The 22228-nt window shown below is 31.0% G+C and overlaps 1 protein-coding gene across 2 annotated transcripts; it reads right to left on the minus strand.

Annotated features, from left to right (window-relative positions):
• Positions 1-521: 521 nt before the first annotated feature.
• LOC148611675 (uncharacterized) lies at positions 522-21821 on the minus strand. Of its 2 annotated transcripts, none has more exons than XM_088592458.1 (4): positions 21605-21821; positions 12198-12336; positions 5557-5784; positions 522-1452 (listed from the first exon to the last, which is right to left on the minus strand). In XM_088592458.1, exons 2-4 carry the CDS (start codon positions 12304-12306, stop codon positions 962-964), a joined length of 828 nt encoding a protein of 275 aa, XP_088448584.1. In that variant the 5' UTR covers positions 12307-12336; positions 21605-21821; the 3' UTR covers positions 522-961. The 2 variants fall into 2 exon arrangements, with proteins under 2 accessions (XP_088448584.1, XP_088448583.1); XM_088592457.1 differs by having other exon boundaries at positions 523-1452; positions 5557-5787; positions 21605-21820.
• Positions 21822-22228: the final 407 nt, after the last annotated feature.

The raw sequence follows: 22228 nt of genomic DNA on the forward strand, positions 1-22228 counted from the left end.
TACGCTCTCGACTTTTGGTGAAAATCAACCTTTGGTTCTAGTATTCTCTGCCCCAACAGATTAAAGAAGGAAAGAAACAGTTTAAATAATGAAGGGAATCTTAAGGCAAAAGTTAAATTTTAAAACAATGATCTATAGTCGTTCTGTAAATAAGAAAATTATTTGGTGCATTTTTTAAGTGATCACCATCCTTTAAAGCTATATTTCTTTATCACCAAGCACATTATGCATTACAAAATATTCTTGACAACGTTTGCTTTTAAACTTTTAGTAAGAAAATGTAGCAGTGATTTGTTTTTGTTTGAATTGGACTATTTCGTGTTCAGATCCTTTGGGAAAATTTCTCCTTGTACAAAGAAAAAGAGCAAGAAAACTAAAAACAAAAGATATAATTGACAGAAATAATAAAAAAAAAAGAAATCTAATTTTATAAGACCACTTGATGTAAGTGATATTGCATGAAAGCGCATATGTCATGAATACGGTACACTCCTTATAATTGTGAACAATTTGTATAATGAGGGACTATTAATGGTTCAATGATGGACCTACATGAAAGCTAGTTAAAATAATAGGCCTGAAAACTTGTTTCAGTGAGTTTATCACCACTTTTATATGAATAGCTAGTCTTCAGATAGATGGATAGATGGGTCCTACATACACTTTAAAATACAATAACAAAGGAAATATAACACACACACACACACACACACTTCTCTCTTTTTTAATTGTAAAGATTATTTATATTGGTGATTGTCATTTTTATTATACATGTTCCCATATATATACATATCGTTCCGTATGAATGTTTAACATTGTTTAAAATTTAAAATTAAAAGATATAAAAAGAAAATGTAATAAATCATAATTTCTGTTTCGTTATACTGTTCTATTCTACATATACACTATAAAAGTGAGATTGTGTAATGTTTTTTTCATTATAAATAGAATAGTTAGAAATTTAAGGTCTCTTTTTTATTCTTTTAACAATCTTTTTAGTTCTATTAACCATTTTTGGACAATATGTCACTGCATCCAGTAAAATGATGAATCCAAAAACAAGAGCCAGAACAACTATCCCAGCAACGCCGAACGACATCGCCGACGGGCGATCATCCCGGGCACTCGTATGAGCTCTAACGTATGATGTCAGCTCAGTTTTATCGACCATCAGAATATTTTTTAATCTCTCTTTTTCCTCTTCCAGGATTGCATTCTTCTCTTCGTCCGTTAAGTTTGATTGAAAGAAGTTAATCCAAAACTGAGTTCGACTATCACACGCACATAGGCAAGTGTTGTTTAAATTTGCTGTATTATAATTGGTATTCGATGATAATACTGAAGTAGATGCTGGATCTGTTACAGAAACAGTTGTTATGGTAGTTGTAACTGATGGATCAGTTGTGCCAGAGTCCACTCTTGTTGAACCAGTTATAATTTGTGTTGTTATGTCTGTAATCATACGATATACATTAATGAGAAAACACATGAAAGCAATTTTTTGTTTTGTGGTTTCAATATCTTATATTTAACAACAAATGCATTAGAGCTTGTAAATTTTTGATAATTGATTTAACAATATAATTACATCGTGCTTTAAGTGGCTGATCCAGATGGAGAGTACTGAGAGTTGGAACCCTGTTATTTTTTGGAAAAGGTATATATTGGAACCTCTTCTTCCAAAAAAAATTCCTGGCATTTTATTAGTTTGCTTTCCCCTTTTATGCTTTGTAGAATGCTAGGGAAGAAAGAAGAAATTCATTATAGATTACGCAGCTCAAATTTATGATATTTAGTGCCAAAGTCAATTGATTTAATATCTGTATATAACAATCATTGGAAAGGTTATTAAAGTGGTTGTTTATTAAAATCTAAATTTTAAGAAACACAAAGAGCAGCAGATGTAACATGAGCATTACAACATTGTCATTCATATTATTTGTAACGTATTGTAATGTTCCCTGTTCCAAATATCAACGACATACAACATTCTCATCATCAAAATACAAAAAAAAAATATTTAAAAATTATCGCTTCAAGACTTTCATTTACTCATTAATTAATTTTATAGATTTTGTATGTATTAACATTTACAACTTGATAAATTGTAATGAATTGTTGCATACCATTAGATACACCATACTGCTTTCCATTAATTTTTAATAGACCATTAATTTTTTTTCGATTGCTATTGCTTTCTGTATAATAATTGACTAAACATGAGTTGTTTACAGCTTTGTTATTTTTTTTTGAAATGTGTAACCAATAGATTCCACAACATCGTTTTGAACTGGAAAATGTATAAGTTTAGACACAGGAAAGTAAATCTTTATTCGAGTGACTCTCATAGTTGCACCTAATTTTTGTTTCGTGTTACACAGGCAAAGTTATTTTACATGATTTTCACACGATATTTACATGGTTTTCACATGATTTGAGCAAATAATCTTGGTGACAGATTTAACATGAAATTCGGATGAATCGAGGCGTCATGTGAAATTTAAGTGAATTGTTCACATGAAATTCGTGTTAAGTGAATTTCACGTGAAAATCAGTTTATTTCACATGAAGCTCACGTGAATTTCATGTGAAGTACGATTAACATGAATTTCAAGTGAAAAATATTTATCTGTGTAGATGTCATTAGAAGAAGCCTTTAGACCTTAAGATCCGAGTCACTTTTGCGTTTTGTTTTTCACTTTAACCACAATATCTTCCGCAGACCAATAACCGCTTCTTGATTCACTACGTATCCCTCCGCCGGCTTATTGACAGGCTGTGCTATACAGGATGTGAAAAATTTTATGATACAAGCGCTACTGATTACATGCGATGTACTGTTCTAATTTGCGTTTTGGGACAGGGTTAAGTACTGGGTGGCAGAACTGTAAATAATATACCCTCTGCGCTGGAGATTGCTTTAACCATTGTTGATATTGATTTAATTATAGTAGTTTGTTAAAATAGTTTCATTGTATTGATAATTTTTCATATTTGGTTTGATTATTTTATCCACATTATCTTAGTTGACCGTAGTGCGACTTTCCATTACACTGTCCATGTTTTATCATATTTCAGTCCAATATTGATTTGAATAAATAACATCTCCAATCTCTAAAATTTAACACACATAATGTAAAGAATAATATTCAATCAATGTACTTATTTTACGGGATATAGTGGATTTGTATATATAATCTTATCTGTTTGTTATATCTGGTAGATAGTCTGTCTTCTTGGTTAAAAATAAGTTATTTTGTTTGAATTGCCATGGTAAACAGAAATTAACATTCGGTTTTCATATAACTCGTGTTCTTAGGAGACAAAAATTATATAGAATGTACTGTAGATGTCAAAATTAAGGGAGATAACTCTGTCAATGACGCTCAAATACTATAGAATCTACTGGATTTTCAATGTTGATTATCTCCTAAGAGCAGGCAGATTTGAATGAATATTTACACATTTCATTATGTAGACCCATAAAACAACTTAATAACAAAAAGAAAAATATGTAGCTTTTTTTTTTTAAGGTGTATCACATTTTACAGAATTTGCAGGATTTTTACAAAGACTACCACTTAAATATACCATACACTTATTGTTCTTATAAATTTAACGAATTTATTCATTTTAATTTGTGGAACTAGGAGAATAAACAACCAGTCACGAGATTATACAAACCGACTATGTCAGTTGTTTATCAAATCCTTCTTTACATGTTTACTTTTCTTTTCTGCCAATATCAATATTTTTTATTGATAGTAATGAAGCGCGTTTGAATGTTTCGGTGACAGTGTTTATTTAACTTCCAGTGAATATTGACTTTTTGTATTCAAATGTATTTTATTACCATATGTGGGTCAGTGTTCTAGATTGAACAACGTCGTCATTACAGGTTTTACAGTACGATCACAAAACATGGACATGTGTATCATTTATATTCGTATTGCTGTTTTATTAGAGAGTAATGTCTTTGACACTTTTATCTAGCTATAATGTTTCCATGCTTTCATTCTTATCCTATAAAACAACAGTATTGGATTATTTTACCATAAAAATAGAAATGCGTATAGAAATTTAAATATTTTCCCATTCAGAGTTCCTATTGTCATGATTGTCTGAATAACATGATTCTTATGCCAAGTTAATAACTTATTCCGGACAGTTTTATCATTAGATTATATGGAACATTAAAAGCTATAAAAATCAAGGAAATAGTCAAAACGTCACCAATAGAAGAATTTGTATTACAATATTTCAAATGTTACTGTAACGTGTTAGTTATAACTGCATCTTAGCTTGGCGTTTGTGGTAGCATTGTCAAAAGAATTGATATTAAACCTCCTGAAAAACACACAAGTATTGTTGGTGGTAGTTTCATATCAACCTTTCGACCTATTTAACTCAAACTGATAATTTACGAAGAAACTAAGTCATACAACATACAGATTTCTCCGACAACAATTATCAAAAGCCTTAAGGTTCTGCTAAAGTCAATATCTAGGACATTCCTTAATGAAATGTTTACGTTCATAGTTTTAATAATACATTAAATTAAGCACTGACACATTGCTAAATGCATTTTAATATGTATATAACACACGCGCACAAGTCAAACTTAGGAACAAATGTTTTATAACTTCTATATAACATTTACAACAATGAAACCATGAGGTTTCAAGAAAAAAATGTTCCGATTTATAGCCGAAATTTTTAAATGTATACCCAATAAGTTGTATAAACCAACGGTACAAAACTATCGACATTTTATAATGAAATACGATAGTTTCGTACATTTTAATCGACGTGCGTTATGGAAATAAGCTGGCATATCCGGTTTTTATACCTTTATCGATTATGGGTACTTTTCTTTAAAACTTGGAAAGAATAAAATAAAAATAAAATAAAGAAAAGGAAATAATAATAATAATAATAAAATAATAATAATAATAACAAAAAGGTATAATGTAACTGTGTAAAAAACACAGATTCACATCTTACATAAGAAAGGAATATCTATAAATGAAATGATCATTTTAGAACTCTTTGTGTTTTTAAATTTAATCTAAAATATGACGTTTAATTTTTAAAATCTGTTAATTGGTGGTAATTGTACAAAAAAGTCAAGGCTGCGATTGACCGAATACGAGCTATTATAAAAGATTTCGTTGAAATGAATTTAAGCTAGGAAACGGATATCATTAAATCATTCTGTTTTAATAATACGTTCAAGCCTTGTCCTTTTAAAATATAAACCAAATTCGATTATTTAATCTTTGAAATGAAATAACAAAAGGTACGAAACAGTCGGGACACAAAACCCAGCCTTATCTATTCTACCATCTAGGCAATTATTTTCATGACAAAACGTATCTCTCCTATATCAAAGTTAACAAGGAAGTTCATTAGATGACTGTCAGACCAAGTTTATCTTCTAATCATCATCGTTGTATGTACTAAATATATGGTAAACTCTTGCTTTGATAGTTGTTTCATTCGGAATTAATGACTATAATGTATAAAAAAGAATTGAGAAACCTTTGAAAACCTTACCACAGGCCGGAACATCACAAAACTCCCATTCTACAGACGCATTAGTGGTATAACACCAAACTTTTGTGTCATTGTCCGGAGAACGACAGTAGTTTTTATGTTCTGGTCCCATAGGGTATAATGGCCGGTGTGGCTGTACAACATCCCATCGCTGACAAAGAATTCCAGTCGCTGTTGTATTAACTGTACCAGTATATACGGGAATTCCGTCATTTGACAGATAACAATCTTCTGAAATCATAAAGAGGTAATTGATTGTTGCTTAACACCCAAGCAGCAAAATTTCAGCTTTTACCAGACGATGAACATGTAATGAATGATAAAATTACCATGAAATGATGATGAAATAAAAAATGGGATGGGACATAAAGATAATAGGGTCGACAAATTTGGATTGTTACTTGAAATAGGGAGAGGGGGTAGGGTCGATCATTTTAGCGCAAAAGTTGCTACTCCTATCCAATACACAGCAGGGTTCTTTAACATGCGAGGAGAGGAATTTGGCATCTCTTCCAATACGTTGCACCTCTATGGTTTGCGGTAAGGTTTTCCGTATTATGTCAATCTCAGCATGTAACGTGCCGAGGGTACCCCATTCCACCACCTAGGGCACACAACCCAGTTGCTCTATGGGCAGAGTGGTGCCCTAGCCCCCGCTAGGGTTCTTGGCACTATTTAGCCACCTTTTACTACATGCTTAACGCTGCTGCGGTCCTATTCTTTTGACGCACGAGCATACACGGAGCGAAATCATAAAGAAACGTATGCGCTACTTGTAATGCAAACACTATTCTGGTACATTTTTTTGAACCATATAACAATAAATATTGTGTATATAAATTAAAGGTAGAATAAGACAAACCAATGATTGTAATAAGTTTTCTTTTAAAGGAAATTCTAACAAAAAAGTTAAAAGGGATTGAAAACCGTCACATCAAATAGATAACTAGTCCTATTAAGTTAGAACGTGAAAATGGATAAATTGCTTTTATAAATATACATTAAATTTCAATTTGCATTTCAATTTTACCCAAGAAATGCATATTTAGAACTTTCGTGCATAAGTATAATAAGTAAATATAGAAAGTGCAAGAATGTTTTATGAATACACGTCATTCCCTTGGTTCCTTATTTTCTACAGTCGGATGACTTACTTGTGTCCGATTGTTAAGTCACAGCTTATTGTAACATGTTCATTTCAGCTATTGAATATGGAGATTGTAAGTGTGATATATTTATTGGTGATCATGTTGAGAAGGTGAATATCACGTTGAATGAAATCTAAAATATTGAAATCTGAAATATCTCAACTTCATTCGGAAATTTAGATACCAAAATACCGTCGGTTCGATTCTATGTAGCACACGTAATTCCTAAAAAAAAACGGCTTACTATTATCGTTTAAAAAAAAAAATTAACAATATATCGACGGATTTATATTGTCCATATCCTACTGCTGGAATTATTGTTAGTTTGAAAATACAGTTTCTGCTATGAAAATGAAGATGAATCGCGCGAAGTGCAATAAACAATATGAACATGGAAAATTTTTCAATAGACAACATTTTTATTATTGCTAATTCTTAAACATTCTAAAGAAACTACACCATTTCCACGATTTTAATTAAAATTATACTACTTAAAACTGTCAGTCCTAGAGTTTACGTCAAAGTTTTTTATTCAGGTAAAAATCAATTTTGAATTGATAATGTACTAGTGTTCCGTCGAAGTAACCTTAAATTAATTGTAGACAACTTATATTAATCCCAATAATTACACACTTTGCAAAGAATAAGCCCAATGAACGTCTTTCTAATTTGATACAAGGCCCTGAAGTACATGGAAAAAATATTAAGAATAAAAGTATACTAGAAACGAAAGCATGTTAACGCTTTTAGATATACAATACTATTTTTTTATCCTCCAATTAGGTTATTTGTTAAACGAATAAAGGTATACGGTTATTTTTTCGCTATATCCGTACATTAGCAGGTTATCGACTTTCTGGTTCCTCCCACTCACGTGATCGGTGGAACTACTTTTTTCTGGTATGCGTAAATTAATCATGGCCGCCACCATAGATACGATATATATTTGGTTTAATTGAAGATTGACTTTTCAATAGCAAAGCAATTTCCACAAAATGAATTAGGGGAATACGATGGTAGAGAGTAATCAAGGGAACCAAGGTTATAGCGGTAATCAAAAGAATGTAATTCAGGGACAAAGACCAGACATGGAAAACAGACATACACAACAAAGAACATAAAGTAACTAAAATCATACATACAAAGTAACAAAAGTAAATGAGCAACTCGGACTCCACTAAAAACTGGGAGCATAGACCAGGTGCACCGGAAGGGTAAGCGTCCTCTGCTTTTCTAAAAACACCCACCAAGTTGCTCATAAAAAGGCAAGTCCGGGGTAGACAAACGAGGAAAGGCAAACTGTGACCCGTAGAGTACACTCTAACGTCTAACATCTTTATTTCACTATGATATAAATTGTATCATTGTAGTGGTTACCGCACAGTCATTTCAACCTTATACCGATGCAACCGAACAACAATGAACGCACCATAAAGCATAAATTAATTTACTTCCATTGCGAAACGATTTAGTTGTATAGTTGAAAATTTATTTAGTGGCATAGCATTAACTAGACATTTGAATATACAAAATTCATTCGCATAACTATTCGATTCAAACTTGGAAATAATAATTATAGTTCTGCTACTAACCATGTTGTAACCATTTTTGGATAATTGATGACTTTCAACAGATTAATTTTGAGATAAAGGAATGCTTTAATTTGCCAAATAGATCTCTTAAAATATGCTCATATGAGGTCAATTTCTTCGATTTATTCTAAGTAATTTTGTTAATTATTCACTTTTAAAAAAGGTATAAATAGTACTTAGTATTTGATAATGACTTGCCTTATTTGATATCGGGGTACGCCCGTCAGTAATATTAATAATAAATCAAACATCGATTTGATTCACAGTACTGCAATATAGTATACCATTAACAGGAAAAAAACACGAAGTAGGACGATTGAGTCCATTAAAATTTAAAAACTTACTTCTAACGGCATTATTGCCACTTTTTTATTTTCACTGATTTAATGCAACATGTCGATTTATTCTTAGTCGATAGCGCATGTCAGATCCAAATTGACCCGACAATTCTTTCAATTGTGTCAGTTTGCTGATCTCAACATCATCGAGTTCAAAGAAAGTTTTACAAATTATCGATAAAGTAAAATATCACTATTTAAGCATTTTGATACTTAAAGCTATGTAGCAAGCAGCTACTCAATAAACGCCTTATGTCTATAAAGTACATGGCAAAACTAATTTACTTCGTACTTCCTGAACAGAGGAATGTTCCACTATATCATTGATAAAAACGAATTAATTCAAATAAAGGCTTTAAATATTAACAGAGCATCTTGTACAATATATACAATTATTCAACTTAAATGATGGAAAGGAGACCAAGAGACTCATAAATCTGAACAAGTATCTCAAGAAAAAAGTGGCATTAAGTTGCTATTAACACCTGACCAGATAGACACCAAAAATAATTTGAGAGAACTGGTTGGTTTTTTTTAATATCAACGATCTAATATTTTGTAATAATGTTAGTTATAGTTAAGTAGTTTTGAAAAAATGACTAGTTTCATTATGAGTGGAAGTTGAATATCGCAAAATTTTGAGTTATCTAAATTCAACATCATAACAAACTAGCCACGCCTCATTTGTTATTATGCTGAAATCAAAGAAAAAGAATTAATATTTGCAATATTCAACTTTCACGACTTATTAAACCGTTTTCTCTATGATTCCTTAGGAACATTTTGGTAGCTTGACATTCGGTATCTGTCATGGCCTAAATTTTAGCGGTCTTCCGTCTATGATGTCACGAATAATGTCGGGGGTACAACATCGAATTCAAGCAATCAGAATTTATAGAAAATGATACACAATCATGCAACCATCAATCCCAAATGCGAATTTTTCATATCACTTGTTCATATCACATCGTCCATGGTGTGATATCGTAAATATCTAGCTGTTCAAGACGTAGATAAAATGAACAAATCAAAGAGAATGATATTCATGATAGATATTGTTTATTTGCAACATTTTTCACTGTATGGTAATGAAATGTATGTAAGCACTTTTTGAACTGACTGCTTACAAAATCTTTTTTAATCCTTTGCATAGGATGAAACAAAGGCATTCGAAGAAATTTCAAACGAGACCATTTTAAAGTTAAAGAAGTACAACTTCAAGCTATTTGATAACACGGAATATATTGTTAAAGATACATCTTTTTATAGGTAACGTTAAAACTCGAAATAAAATACATTTATGTATTTAGAGCGGATACTGTCGAACGATCGACCTAAATTATTGTATATGTTGGCTTTTCAATAGTTATTAACAAGTTTGGAATAAAAATAACTATGTGCTGAAATGTGTGACCTTCATAGTAATGGTGACCAGAATTATGAAATTGATGTCAACCATTTATTTTTATTCCATGGTAAATGTGAAAGCAATGTCAAAGATTTGATTCTGTCAAAGTGAGTATATTGATTTCTTAAAGTCAGAGAGTCAGTGATACTAACCTACACTCCTTTGTAGAATCTTCCATGGTATGGATTTGTGGCGAAAATTAAAAAAAGGTCACCCTGTTATTAAAATATTTCTTTTGAATGTTCTACCCTTATGATAATAGGGCAACCAAGGTCGTAAAATGATTAATTAACCCCCCCCCACACAAAAAAAAAGAAAAGAAAAATAATACAGATTTACTTAACCGTTCTTACAGAATTCAAACCATAAAAAAGGTACTGATGTATTTGTTGAGTCGCTTTGATCGTATCATTTGACCAAACTAAAACCGCGAGTTGTTGACTAAGATACAAAATTGACCTTTTTTGTCATATAAAAATAGAAATAATTCATAAAAGTTACTAAATTTTTACTAATTAACAAATGGGGTGTCTATAAGATATGAGTATAAAGATCAATTCCATGTCTGAATGATTAAAAAAAACATACGCATTATTTCTTAACAATCCTTGCTTATGTGTTATAGTCACGATGAATTATATTTCGCATGAATGTTAGTACTGCATATCAATTTACGTCCTATCATATATCTTCAAGTTGGATCCAGAATTTAAAGGTAGGTTTTGGGAGAAATAAAATTGAAGGCCAAGCAAAGCAAGGCAAAAACATTTTCGGTGGTAGATTATGTGAAATGTCATGATTTTATGCAAAATATTATTCGTTTCTCAATTTGTGTGCGTGTGTGTGTGTGTGTTGGGGTGTATGCCAAGCGCGCCTTTCCGTCGATCCGCGCTCTAATTACTTTCTTTATTTCTAGGTAGTCTCTTTAAGATTAACCTTTTAATGGTAAACATTTTAAAATCATTTTAACACCTATATAAGAGCTTGGCAAGAAATAACTAGATTACAAAATATTTTATTTTGCACAAAGATATATCTGACATGAACATTTTGAAATGTTGGGTTTGTTATATATTTATCAGGACCACTATTATTCGTGGGTTGTTAAACTTGAAAAAAATCTTACAACTAAAATGAATGATTTCAGTTTTTCCGAACACCTAAAGATAAAGAAAAGAAATAGAAATTACTACAGAACAACAAAAATACCACAAAACTGATAGACTGACAGATTGAAATGAACATAAAAAAATATATTGATATAAGTAATGATAGATAAAGAATTCTTTAAAATGACTAATGTAACTTTCAACGTGCATTTCACAGTTCGCATTTTTATAATGAAAACCAGTAATATGTATTTTGTGCAGGAGTAATCAAGGGAACCAGGGTTATAGTGGTAATCAAAAGAATGTAATCCAGGGACAAAGACCCGACATGGAAAACAGACATACACAACAAAGAACATAAAGTAACTAAAATCATACATACAAAGTTACAAAAGCAAATGAGCACCTCGGACTCCACTAAAAAACTGGGAGCATGGACTAGGTGCACCGGTAGGGTAAGCGTCCTCTGCTTTTCTAGAAACACCCGCTCATAAAAAGTCAAGTTCGGGGTAAACAAACGAGGAAAGGCAAACTATGACCCGTTGAATAAATCAGTTTTCATGGTGCAGATGGATACACCATAACGATCCACGAGTTCATGTAGACGACCATAGAACTTCTGTAGTGATGACTCCAATCTTGTAGCAACATAACCCTGTTCCAGAAGCCTATTTGTTAGAGTTCTAGTGCGATACAAAAAGTCTGCGTAGTTTCGGCAAGCTCTGGCATAACGTAGTTGTGATATGAACACTCCATACGCAATACTCCATACGTCACCAAAAGTGAACGTACTAACCAAACAATATATGTCGGTCGTATAATTACAAAATTAGTGCAAAAAGAAGTGGAATCAAAGTTCTTGAGAATAATGTTTTGGGTAATTGAAATCGTTAAAGCTGTTAAAATACTAAGTTTATTTAAAAAATTATAAATTGACGAGAAATGTTTACGCCTCTAAATTTATGTTCAATACCCCTCAGTGAATAAGCATACCATTTAATCGTGATTTGAAGTTTTGATAATAAAAAAGTGAAAGCGTTACATACCTGCCAGTCCTTTTTGTACTGTATATATTATTACAATAAACACAAAGATAACATTTCTTTCGAAGAATACAGCATTCTCATTTAATTTCATGTTATTAATTTTCTCCATCACATTGCATTTGAATTATTCTGTTAATTGCTGGAAGAAAAATCAAACGTTGAATAAACACGATGTATGGTTATATCACAAACGAAAAAGTAATATTCTATAAAGCTTCAAACAGATTCAAATAATGAAAATTGTTCTGAGGCTCCATCTTTCTAATTTTCAACTGATTAGAAACTCTGAGCAATGAGGTCATGCTTGAAGCCTTCCTTGTGGTCTCAGTATTTCAATTTATCAATAATCAACCAAAGACGTCCTGTTTAACATGTTAAGCACTTTCCTTTGTTCTCAAATACAAGTAGCTAGGTACATAATTTATTCCACAGAAATTATTTCTTATATCAGTGGAGCTGATCAGCAGAGGTATATCACTGAGATACAATAGAGAAAACCGATGATCATATCATTCCAGTAGTATTAGTTGATTGCATTAAAACAATCCTCTTTACGTTAAAACTTTATTGTATTTTCTCTAAACTGGTTTTAATTTTCAAGATTTTACACAGTTTGAATGGATCATATAAAGTTATACATTTCAATGTGAAAAAACCCAAAACATTACGAACGTACGAAGAATTCGTTTAAACTAGAGCAATAAATATATTCTGTACTGTACTTTCGGATAGTTTATCTTTTAAAAACTTACTGCAGTACAAATATAGACGGTGTCATTTGAAGACAAATGGAGTGGGTTTTCCATTAAAATGCATGACGTTTTGTAATTTACTGAAATGGTAAGAATGGGAAAGAAAAACATTTATCGAAAGCACCAACTTAAAATAAAGGGAAATAACCTTTTGATCTGTGTATAATTTGTTTAACTAGGGAACCTATACATAATTACTTTTTATTACCTTTTCAGAAAATAAATATATAATAGGATCGTTTACCCATAACAATTGTAACAATTTTAAACGGTTTTATATAATATTACTATGTTAATTTTCATATGCAATGTAAAAAATAAATTACCAAGTGCACACAAGGTATAAAACTTTTGCCCATGAATGACTAACTTGAGCGCACAAGTTTCATAACTTCATTGATGTTGTGCATGCCATTTTAGAGTTTTGGTATGTAAATGAATAATATATATCCAATGCAATCTATAAGCAAGTAAACTGTTGTGATCACCTACAAGGATTATGAATTGATGACTTATGCAAACAATGATAGAAGTAACGTCACATTTGACAGAGAACGTAAATTCCTGATACTTAGTATCTAATAGTCAGTCAATAATATGAATAGAAGCTTTAATAGAAGAAGATAATTGTACCTAAAACTTATATGATCTGAAGAAATGTATTCACAAAATTTATAAAAAGTCATTCAATTATTAATGAAACAATATTGTGGTATGGTGTGATCTAGATGAATATTTTTAACGGTTTGAGAATACTACTGATTAAAAACTCTAGGATACATATTAACGAAGAATTCATGTAAACTGGGACAGTAAATACATAAATAAATACTGCCCCGTACTTTGGAATGGTTTATCTTTTAAAAAGTTACTGCAGTACAAATATAGACGGTGTCATTGGAAGACAAATACAGTGGTGGCCCATGAACAGTTTTGTATTCAAAAACATTTCATCCATTTGTTACTTTTCATTGTATGATTTTATTTTTTGTGATATCAAATTCAAGATCATATTCTGACGATTTTTTTCTCCAATCTACGTTTACTTCATTATACTTAATTGAAATGAATGATTTGGCTTATTGTGAATAGTGTTTGACAGATGTCGCGGAGTTGCATTATTGTTCCTAGATAATAACCGATTTATACACACTTGCAATATGATGGGTGCCGCTGGCGAGGCAGAATATGCTTACCCTTCCGAAGCACCTGATGTCACTCCTGATTTTTGTGGAAGTTTATATTGCTAGTGCTTTATGTTTTTGAGTGACGTTTTGTTTTCATTGTCTTCAGTTATTATATATAATCTATTTTATTCGTTTCGTTACATTGTCTATGTAGATCGTCTTTGTTTTGTGTGTTTTGTTACTTTGTAGGTATTATTCTAGTTATTTTATGTTGTGTTTTCCATGTCTGGCCTATGTCCTTGGATTACCTTCTTTTGATTTCCACTAGAATCTTGGTTCACCTGATTTGATTACTTTTTCACGTTAAAGCCGTGTTTTTGTTTTTATTTTGACGTATTTGAATCCTCCCTTTGCTGACTCTTCGTTATTTTTGTTTCGCCGATATTTGAGATCACAAGCTCATATTTTCTTTAAAATGCATGACGTTTTATAATTTACTGAAATGGCTTAAAATAAAGAGAAATGAAAGAATGGAAAAGAAAATTCAACGAAAGCAGCAACTTAAAAATAAAGAGAAATAACTCTTTGATCTGTGCATAATTTGTTAGACTAATTGGGGATCTTTGAATATACATTCATCCACTTTTGATTTTAAAAACAATCCTGTTCGTCCTGACAACATAATGAGTTTAACATTGGAACAAAAACATTTGAAATATGACAAGCATTTTTTTCTCTAATATTTTATTGTGGAATTATGGCCTACAACCCAAACCTACCAAAAAAAATAAAATTATTTTTGATTAATGAATTTAATTATAAAAAACATAAATGTTAACAAAGAAAAAAGGTTCACCCTTATTAACTTCTACACTATTTGCAATGTATAAACAAAGAACAAACAAGAAATCAAATGGTTTCTCATGACTGAGTAATGACTGTAGATCATTCATCAGAAACCGGTTCGATTACGTGAACAGATAACTATATTACTTTCTTTGTAAAATTCTAAATCCTTTCTTAGATAGTGAACAGAGGTTATTAAATTTATGTGAATTAAGTTTCATCAGGTTCAAACTTCTTATATTTATCTATCCACAAAACTAGAGTTTTGTTTCCAATTTAAGTTTAAAAAACATGTATGTCAAGTACATAAACAGTCAAGGCTCTCAACACTATTGTGACCCAAAGATAAAGTGTATAGTGAAAAGAAAAGAAAAACGATTTTTTCTCCCTATTCGTCTACCCCGGACTTGAATGAATGAGTCCGAGTTGCTCATTTACTTGTGTTTTCATGTACGTGTTATTTTGGTTATTTCATATTCTTGAGTGTGTGTGTCTGTTTTCCAATGTCTAAGCTTTATCCCTGGATAGGATTCATTTGATTTACGTAAGAACCTTGGCTCCCTTGATTACTCTTTGACATTTCCATAATATAATCTATTGACAGGATCTTAACTCAAATAAAGGGATGTAGATTTGATCAAATTCAAATTTTATGAATAACTAAAAAAAAAGAAAAAAAAAGAAAAACAATTTGTATTGAATATCATCGAAAATCTTTTGTTGTAGCATTTCATAACTATTAAAATATACACCTATTAAACTGCCCTTTGACAGGTTTTTAAAACAACATAAGTTTTTGGTATTGTACTGAACGAACTTCATGACAGCTTTTTTATTTATTTTCGTATTACATTCATTTGGAGATGTTTATTCATTCACGTCGAGTTTTAAATTTTTTTAACGAAATGTCAAAATTATGCGAAAAGTTATATCCATTATTTTATTTGACACTATTATAACTATATCCTTGAAAATAAAAATGATTTTTTTCAATACATTTAACGAATATGTTTTAATACTTTTTATGGGCATCGTTATACATCCACAGAATTTTTTGTAGTTAAAAAGCGTCGTCATATATCAAGTTTTATATCACATGATTATTTATATAGCAATTGTATAATGCAAAATAAAGTACTTTGATGTGAAGCATATTGTAAAATATAAAACAAACTCTCTGCTTCAATGTCTTGCTAGCAGGTATAATTTCAGTATTTTTTTTTTATCTCAGAACCAGGATTATTATCAGTACAAAGATAATGGAGTTGTTGGTTTGCCTTCAATTAGAACCCAATTTAATTATCTGCTTTTTAATATCCGTTTAAGGTCGAGTTGTTTGTGATATCGATTTTTATTACTCTGTGATAATATCCCTACAAGATTTATGCTTTACAAAGAATTTTCATCACCAAAGAAGTAAGGTGAACTGTAGTTTCTTCTTTTATTCAGAACAACGAAACTGTTTTTATATTGTTCATTAAGAATTAAGGAGCTTATATTTAAGGTCGTTTTAAACGAAAGTGGGTTAAAGAGGAAAGGTCTGTCGAATTGCATCGAAAATAATAGTTGTTATGACAAATTTAAAAAAACTACTTTTTATTCAGTAATATGACCTTACAAAATGGTCTCAGACGAAATAGTCGAATTTTGAAACAGGAACAGAGCATCAGCGACGCCTTACATACGTAGATTCTCTGTCAAAACATGAATGGCTCAAAATCTTTCCGCTGGAAATGTCGTTTTTAGGAAATGGCGTTAGCAGTTAGGATGTGATTATTTGAACCTTTAATGCAGACGCAAAGCCTGCGTTATATGAGTTCTCGCATATTCACGTTAATCAAGGCATCGGCGATATAAAACATATCGTTGAATTATCATTAAAGTCAAATGTTATAAATAGCTCCGTCCCTCAAAGGCACAGCCTAACTTCATATTAAAACATATCTCATTCAGTGTAGTCACGCATGTTGTTTATACTTCATCGGAAAATCAGCGTATACGGATAGGATAATATTTAGTAACAGAAGCTATTTTCTTTAAGGTAGAACCACGTTTTCTTTTTTTTTCATTTATTTTCGTTTTTCTTTCTTTCTTTTTTTTTCTTCTTTTTTTTTTAGAAAATGAGGACATTAAAATAAAAAAAGCCCTTGAATATTCGACAAAAAATTAAAGAAGCCACGCACTGAACGGTATAACTTTTTCAGGTAACTTTTTCATTTAATTTAAACTTACTGAACTACTTTTCAAAGATATTTGTGCCTCACCAAACAAGAAATTATTGCAGTCATTTTGGTAATTATGCGAGGTCATGGAAAATGATTCATTCCATATAAAAACGGGAAATGTGTCCGGCTTGAGAACTGATTCTACAAGCAAAATGAAAGAAAGAGTAAAACCTTTATAGATAATTTAGTAAAATTTATAAAAATTAATCAAAATTTACCACAAATGTAAAACTTGATGAAAAATGATGGTTTATAGGACTGTCTCACCTTCATTTTTGATCCAAATAAGAGACTGACCGAAGTTAGCTGCTATTTTTTTTGTTTTACTAATGCTCTTTTACGGGGTTAAATCGACGAATCTTCATAATTTTTTTTTTCATTTTATAAATAATAATAATATTAAAAAAACGTATTTCATTATTTTTCGTCGTATAAGATTAAAACATCGTAACTCTCTCGGAGTCTCACATGACGACGTTTGTCCTAATATTTTGAGGTCCTGTTAAGCTTTCAGGTAGAAACATCGCGTAAGGTCAGTACATTTAGGAAATGCCAAAATAGTCTAAAGGTGCACTATACTGTAACATTTTGGCGCACTGTTTTGCACACCATGTTAACCGGGTCAAATTTTGTAAAACTTAAAATTAAAGTTGAAATTTGATGGATATATTGTTTAAATGTGGTTAAGCATTTATATATAGACAGATGTAATATATGTAATGATGAAAAGGTGTTATTTAAATGTATAATGGTATCTGGAACGTTTCAGTCCTATGCCGTATTAGGTTCTCTCCTCAGCATCGGATGGCTGATTTTCAAAATAATTTCGCACGAACTTTTGGAACTAAAATTGAGAGAGAATGAACCGAAATTTTTTTTATATTTTTACCCCTTTTCCACTTACCCCATGCATGTTTTCATCCTGTGCTAGTGTTTAAGTGCCTGATATTTTATAAAAGATCATATTTGGCTGTTAGTTTTGGAAAGGCACCCCGATTTGTACTGAAACTCAGTAATATTTTTCATTATGTTACCATGGCTACTGGATTTTACAATAACCACTACATTGCTTATAAATGACTTGAACCTCCACGCACAAAGGATTACAAAAAAGTATTTTTTATGACAAAACACTTGAAATTTCTGTTTCTGAAACAGCTTTATTTCAACAAAATGATACCAACTTTTCAGAATTGTCCTAACCGTATAGTGCTATCTTAATTGATATATAAATTGTAGAATATACCAGTCGGTTATTCAATTCGGAGTGAAATACCCGAATTTAATAAATATTAAATCGACATTTGCTATACACAATTATACCAGCAATAACTGTGTACAACGTCTAGAACTTCAAATTCTTTTGATTGCCACTAGAACACTAGTTTCCTTGATCACTTTTACATTGTATACAAAAATATGTCACAAATTCACAAAATAGAATCAGTTATTGTTAGGTTATACAAGCATTGAATAAGATTTCAGTTTCTTTTTCAGTATGTCTAGGTAGGAAAAACGTACTCCAATCCTTCCAGCCAGAGTACAAATAGTCCCTATTCCAAGTTAAAAACAGTTCGTATCGAAAGTAATTTAAGATGCAAATCGTATACTTATTTTATGTCTCACTGTCAGATTCGACTGTTTCTGCTCTACAGTATGAACATTTCTTTCAACAAAAAACAAGAGAATGGCATGACATATTTCCTATACTATTTACATCTGAATATCTTTTCCGACTATTGAAGGACACAGTTATATCCATCAAATGAATTCCGGAAGATAAAAGAATTTATACATTGCACCGATTGGTTGGTGTTTAATCTTAAGACAAAACATATTGTTTCCTTGTATTGATAATTTTATAAAGATATAAATGTAATGCAATTGTAACATAAATATGTTCTATCTTATTATGCGTTGTGCAACGCAGAATTAAGCTTTAATATCTCAAAGCTGAAAATAACATATGATCACAATAGAAACGATCCTGTCACGGACTGTAACAATTTATTATCTATTAAGTTGGTGTAAGAGAAAAAAATGAGATATGCAGTTAAGTTCTATGAGTATATTTTTAATCTTGCGTAAACAGATTTTAAGCACGAAAAGATCTTTCTGACAATAAAAATTAATCTTATAGCACCAAAAAATTCTCATTTATTTCTTCAAATACACTAAAACCTGTACATATCATCAAATGTCAGCTTCACACTTAATGTATTATAGAATTGATATTTCTATTAATTTAACATTTCTATGCTCAGTATGTTTTAAAATATAAGTTCTTTTGTCATGAGTTTTAATTGCATGTTGTCAAAGAATACGAATTAGAAAAAAAAATCTATTTTTATCTTAATCAATAAAGTAAAAAAAATTGCGTACGTGATTTAAGCATGATTGTGTGCGGTTACAAATGTTAATATTACTTGCACATACACGGGTAACCGTCTAACTTGAAATCAATGCGAGTCAATGTATTTATATGATGCCGATTCATGTAATGACAAAACCATAGCGCAAATTTATTCGAATTAGATTGTTGGTCATCGTCTAATTTGCATTGATGCAACGCATACAACATATTCAGTCGTATTCCCATTTTGATGCACATCCTACAGTCATCAGTCAGTTCAAAGAAGCATAAATCAATTAAGCCTTTGTTTATTTGGCTTCCTACACGTTCACGTGTGAAGGCCAAGCGAATTCTAATTAGCATTTGAATCCATATTCAGTACAGAATGTAAACGCCCGCATTCTCCCTAAATAAGCATATTCATTTTATGCAAAAATGTAAACCGAATGCACGTTTCATAGGATCGACGCATTAGCAACATTTTCTCTATCGTAGCTGCTAGGGTAGGTCTCTGTCAATAGCAATAAATCAGTGGTAAATTGGTGACGGGTGTTTTTAATGTTAAATCCGGTCAACTTGTTCGTTAGGCTGAAATTGTTAATACTATTTTGACCATTATGTACAATTTTGTCGTCATGTAATATATATATAACATAAACGTGGTCGGAAATTAAACATTTATAGATAATTCAAGTTTGGTAGTGTCTACGTTAGCCATGAAAATTAAGATTCGTTGTCCCCTGTTTACAAATACTGGCTTTATTTCAACACAATTTTCCTCTGGCTGGATTAAATGATTAAAATTTAAATCTGTTTTCGCTTTCAAAATATTTAAATCTTAACTTGATTTTGCTGTGTTGTTAATATCATAAAACTGAGAGCGCCAAAAATAGAATAAATTGAGGTAATGTTTTGAGATGTTGAATATAAAAGGTGAACTATATTCAAATTGACATGCTGGTGAAAAGGAGGGCAATAGCCACAAAAGTATGTGATTTAAACTATGATAACGAGTGGACCATATCAAGTGAATCTCAGAAGTGTGTTTATTTTGTGATTTTGGCGGAATCAATAAACATCACATCTAAAGTCATGCCAGTATTTGATTTATGCCAGTATTTGATTTAATTTTACATAAAACTAATGTAAATTCTCATATGCTTTAAATTTGTCTTGATACGCACGTTTGTCTATTGTCAGAGGGAAAATTGTGGTGAAATTGAGGCTATATTTGTCGAAAGGTAATGATGAACCTTAATGTGTTATATGTAATACATGTGCTAATAAGAAATTTAGATGTTTTTCCTAAACTATTATAAATGTCTGAGCAACTATAAAAAATACACAATTCTAAAATATATTACAAGTATTACAAAAAATTTAAGATCTGTTTTTGAAGTACATTTACATCGCACAACTATTTAGATGTCATAAAGAGTAATCAAGGGAACCAAGGCTATAGCGGTAATCAAAAGAATGTAATCCAGGGACAAAGACCAGACATGGAAAACAGACATACACAACAAAGAACATAAAGTAACTAAACTCATACATACAAAGTAACAAAAGCAAATGAGCACCTCGGACTCCACTAAAATCTGGGAGCATGGACCAGGTGCACCGGTAAGGTAAGCGTCTTCTGCTTTTCTAGAAACATCCATCGACTTGCGAGTTGCCAGAGGGAACACTATAAAAGGTGTGCGTTGATGTTAAGAAAAAGAATACTAGTAATAGACAGTCTTTTACACCCATCATACAATTTTTATCTTGATTTATAAGTTTAAGTTTTAAGTGACAAAAAGGATTTTTAAATATGGAAATACTTTGCTTTATTGGTACTGTGTTTCAACAAGCATTATAAAATTTATCCTAGTTTATCTTCTTAGCTTAATGATTATTTTTATTCAGCTGCAAAAACAAAAACAAAAAACAAAAACAAAAAAACAAAAAAACAATGGCTACGCACTTATTAAAGGGTTCATTTGCAAAAACATGGAACTAGAGTCAAATACAAAAGAAAATTAAGAAAATATGTCATACATAGATTTCACTTAGTCGGTCAATACAAATGTACATAAAAATATACTTATTATAGACAACGTACCGTTATACAACTTTTATTCAAAATAACGCATCCTTCACTAACATGTCGTTACGAACCATGGATTGGTAAATTTCCTCAAAAACTTCGTATTATTCACTCAGCTGTCTAGACTAAACCTTTTCGCAGCATGTAAAAAGCAGCTCTGGAAGTATCCATTAAAATATTAACCGTTAAGATGGCGGCTAAAGTATAAAAGCGTCATTTTTATTTTAGTTATAATTACATCATTTATTTTGCTTGATCGGATTACATTTCCTATACAATGTACAGTAAAAACTGTTTAAACCAAACCCTTGATATATCGGAATCCTGTGCGCACCAAACTCTTCGGAAGTCCCTAAAGCACACATAAGGTTCAATACGTTTGGAACTGTTTGAATTGAACATATAAGGTTCAATACGTTTGGAACTGTTTAAATTGAATACCTGCTCAAACCGAACAAACATTTCAGTCCATAAGAGTTTCGTTTAAGGCAGATGTCAATTGACATAAAAATAGAATGACCTTCTTTTCACCCTAAAAGTGGTAGACCTTATTTTTTGACACTATTTAAATTATGCAAAAAAAATAATGAAAAAAAAAAGAAAGAAATATAAGGGAAGAAAGAATGAAAGAAAAAGAAA

The sequence above is a fragment of the Perna viridis genome, chromosome 7 (assembly GCF_037379345.1).
Source record: "Perna viridis isolate PV_CMFRI_1.1 ecotype Kerala chromosome 7, ASM3737934v1, whole genome shotgun sequence".
Lineage (NCBI taxonomy): Eukaryota > Metazoa > Mollusca > Bivalvia > Mytilida > Mytilidae > Perna > Perna viridis.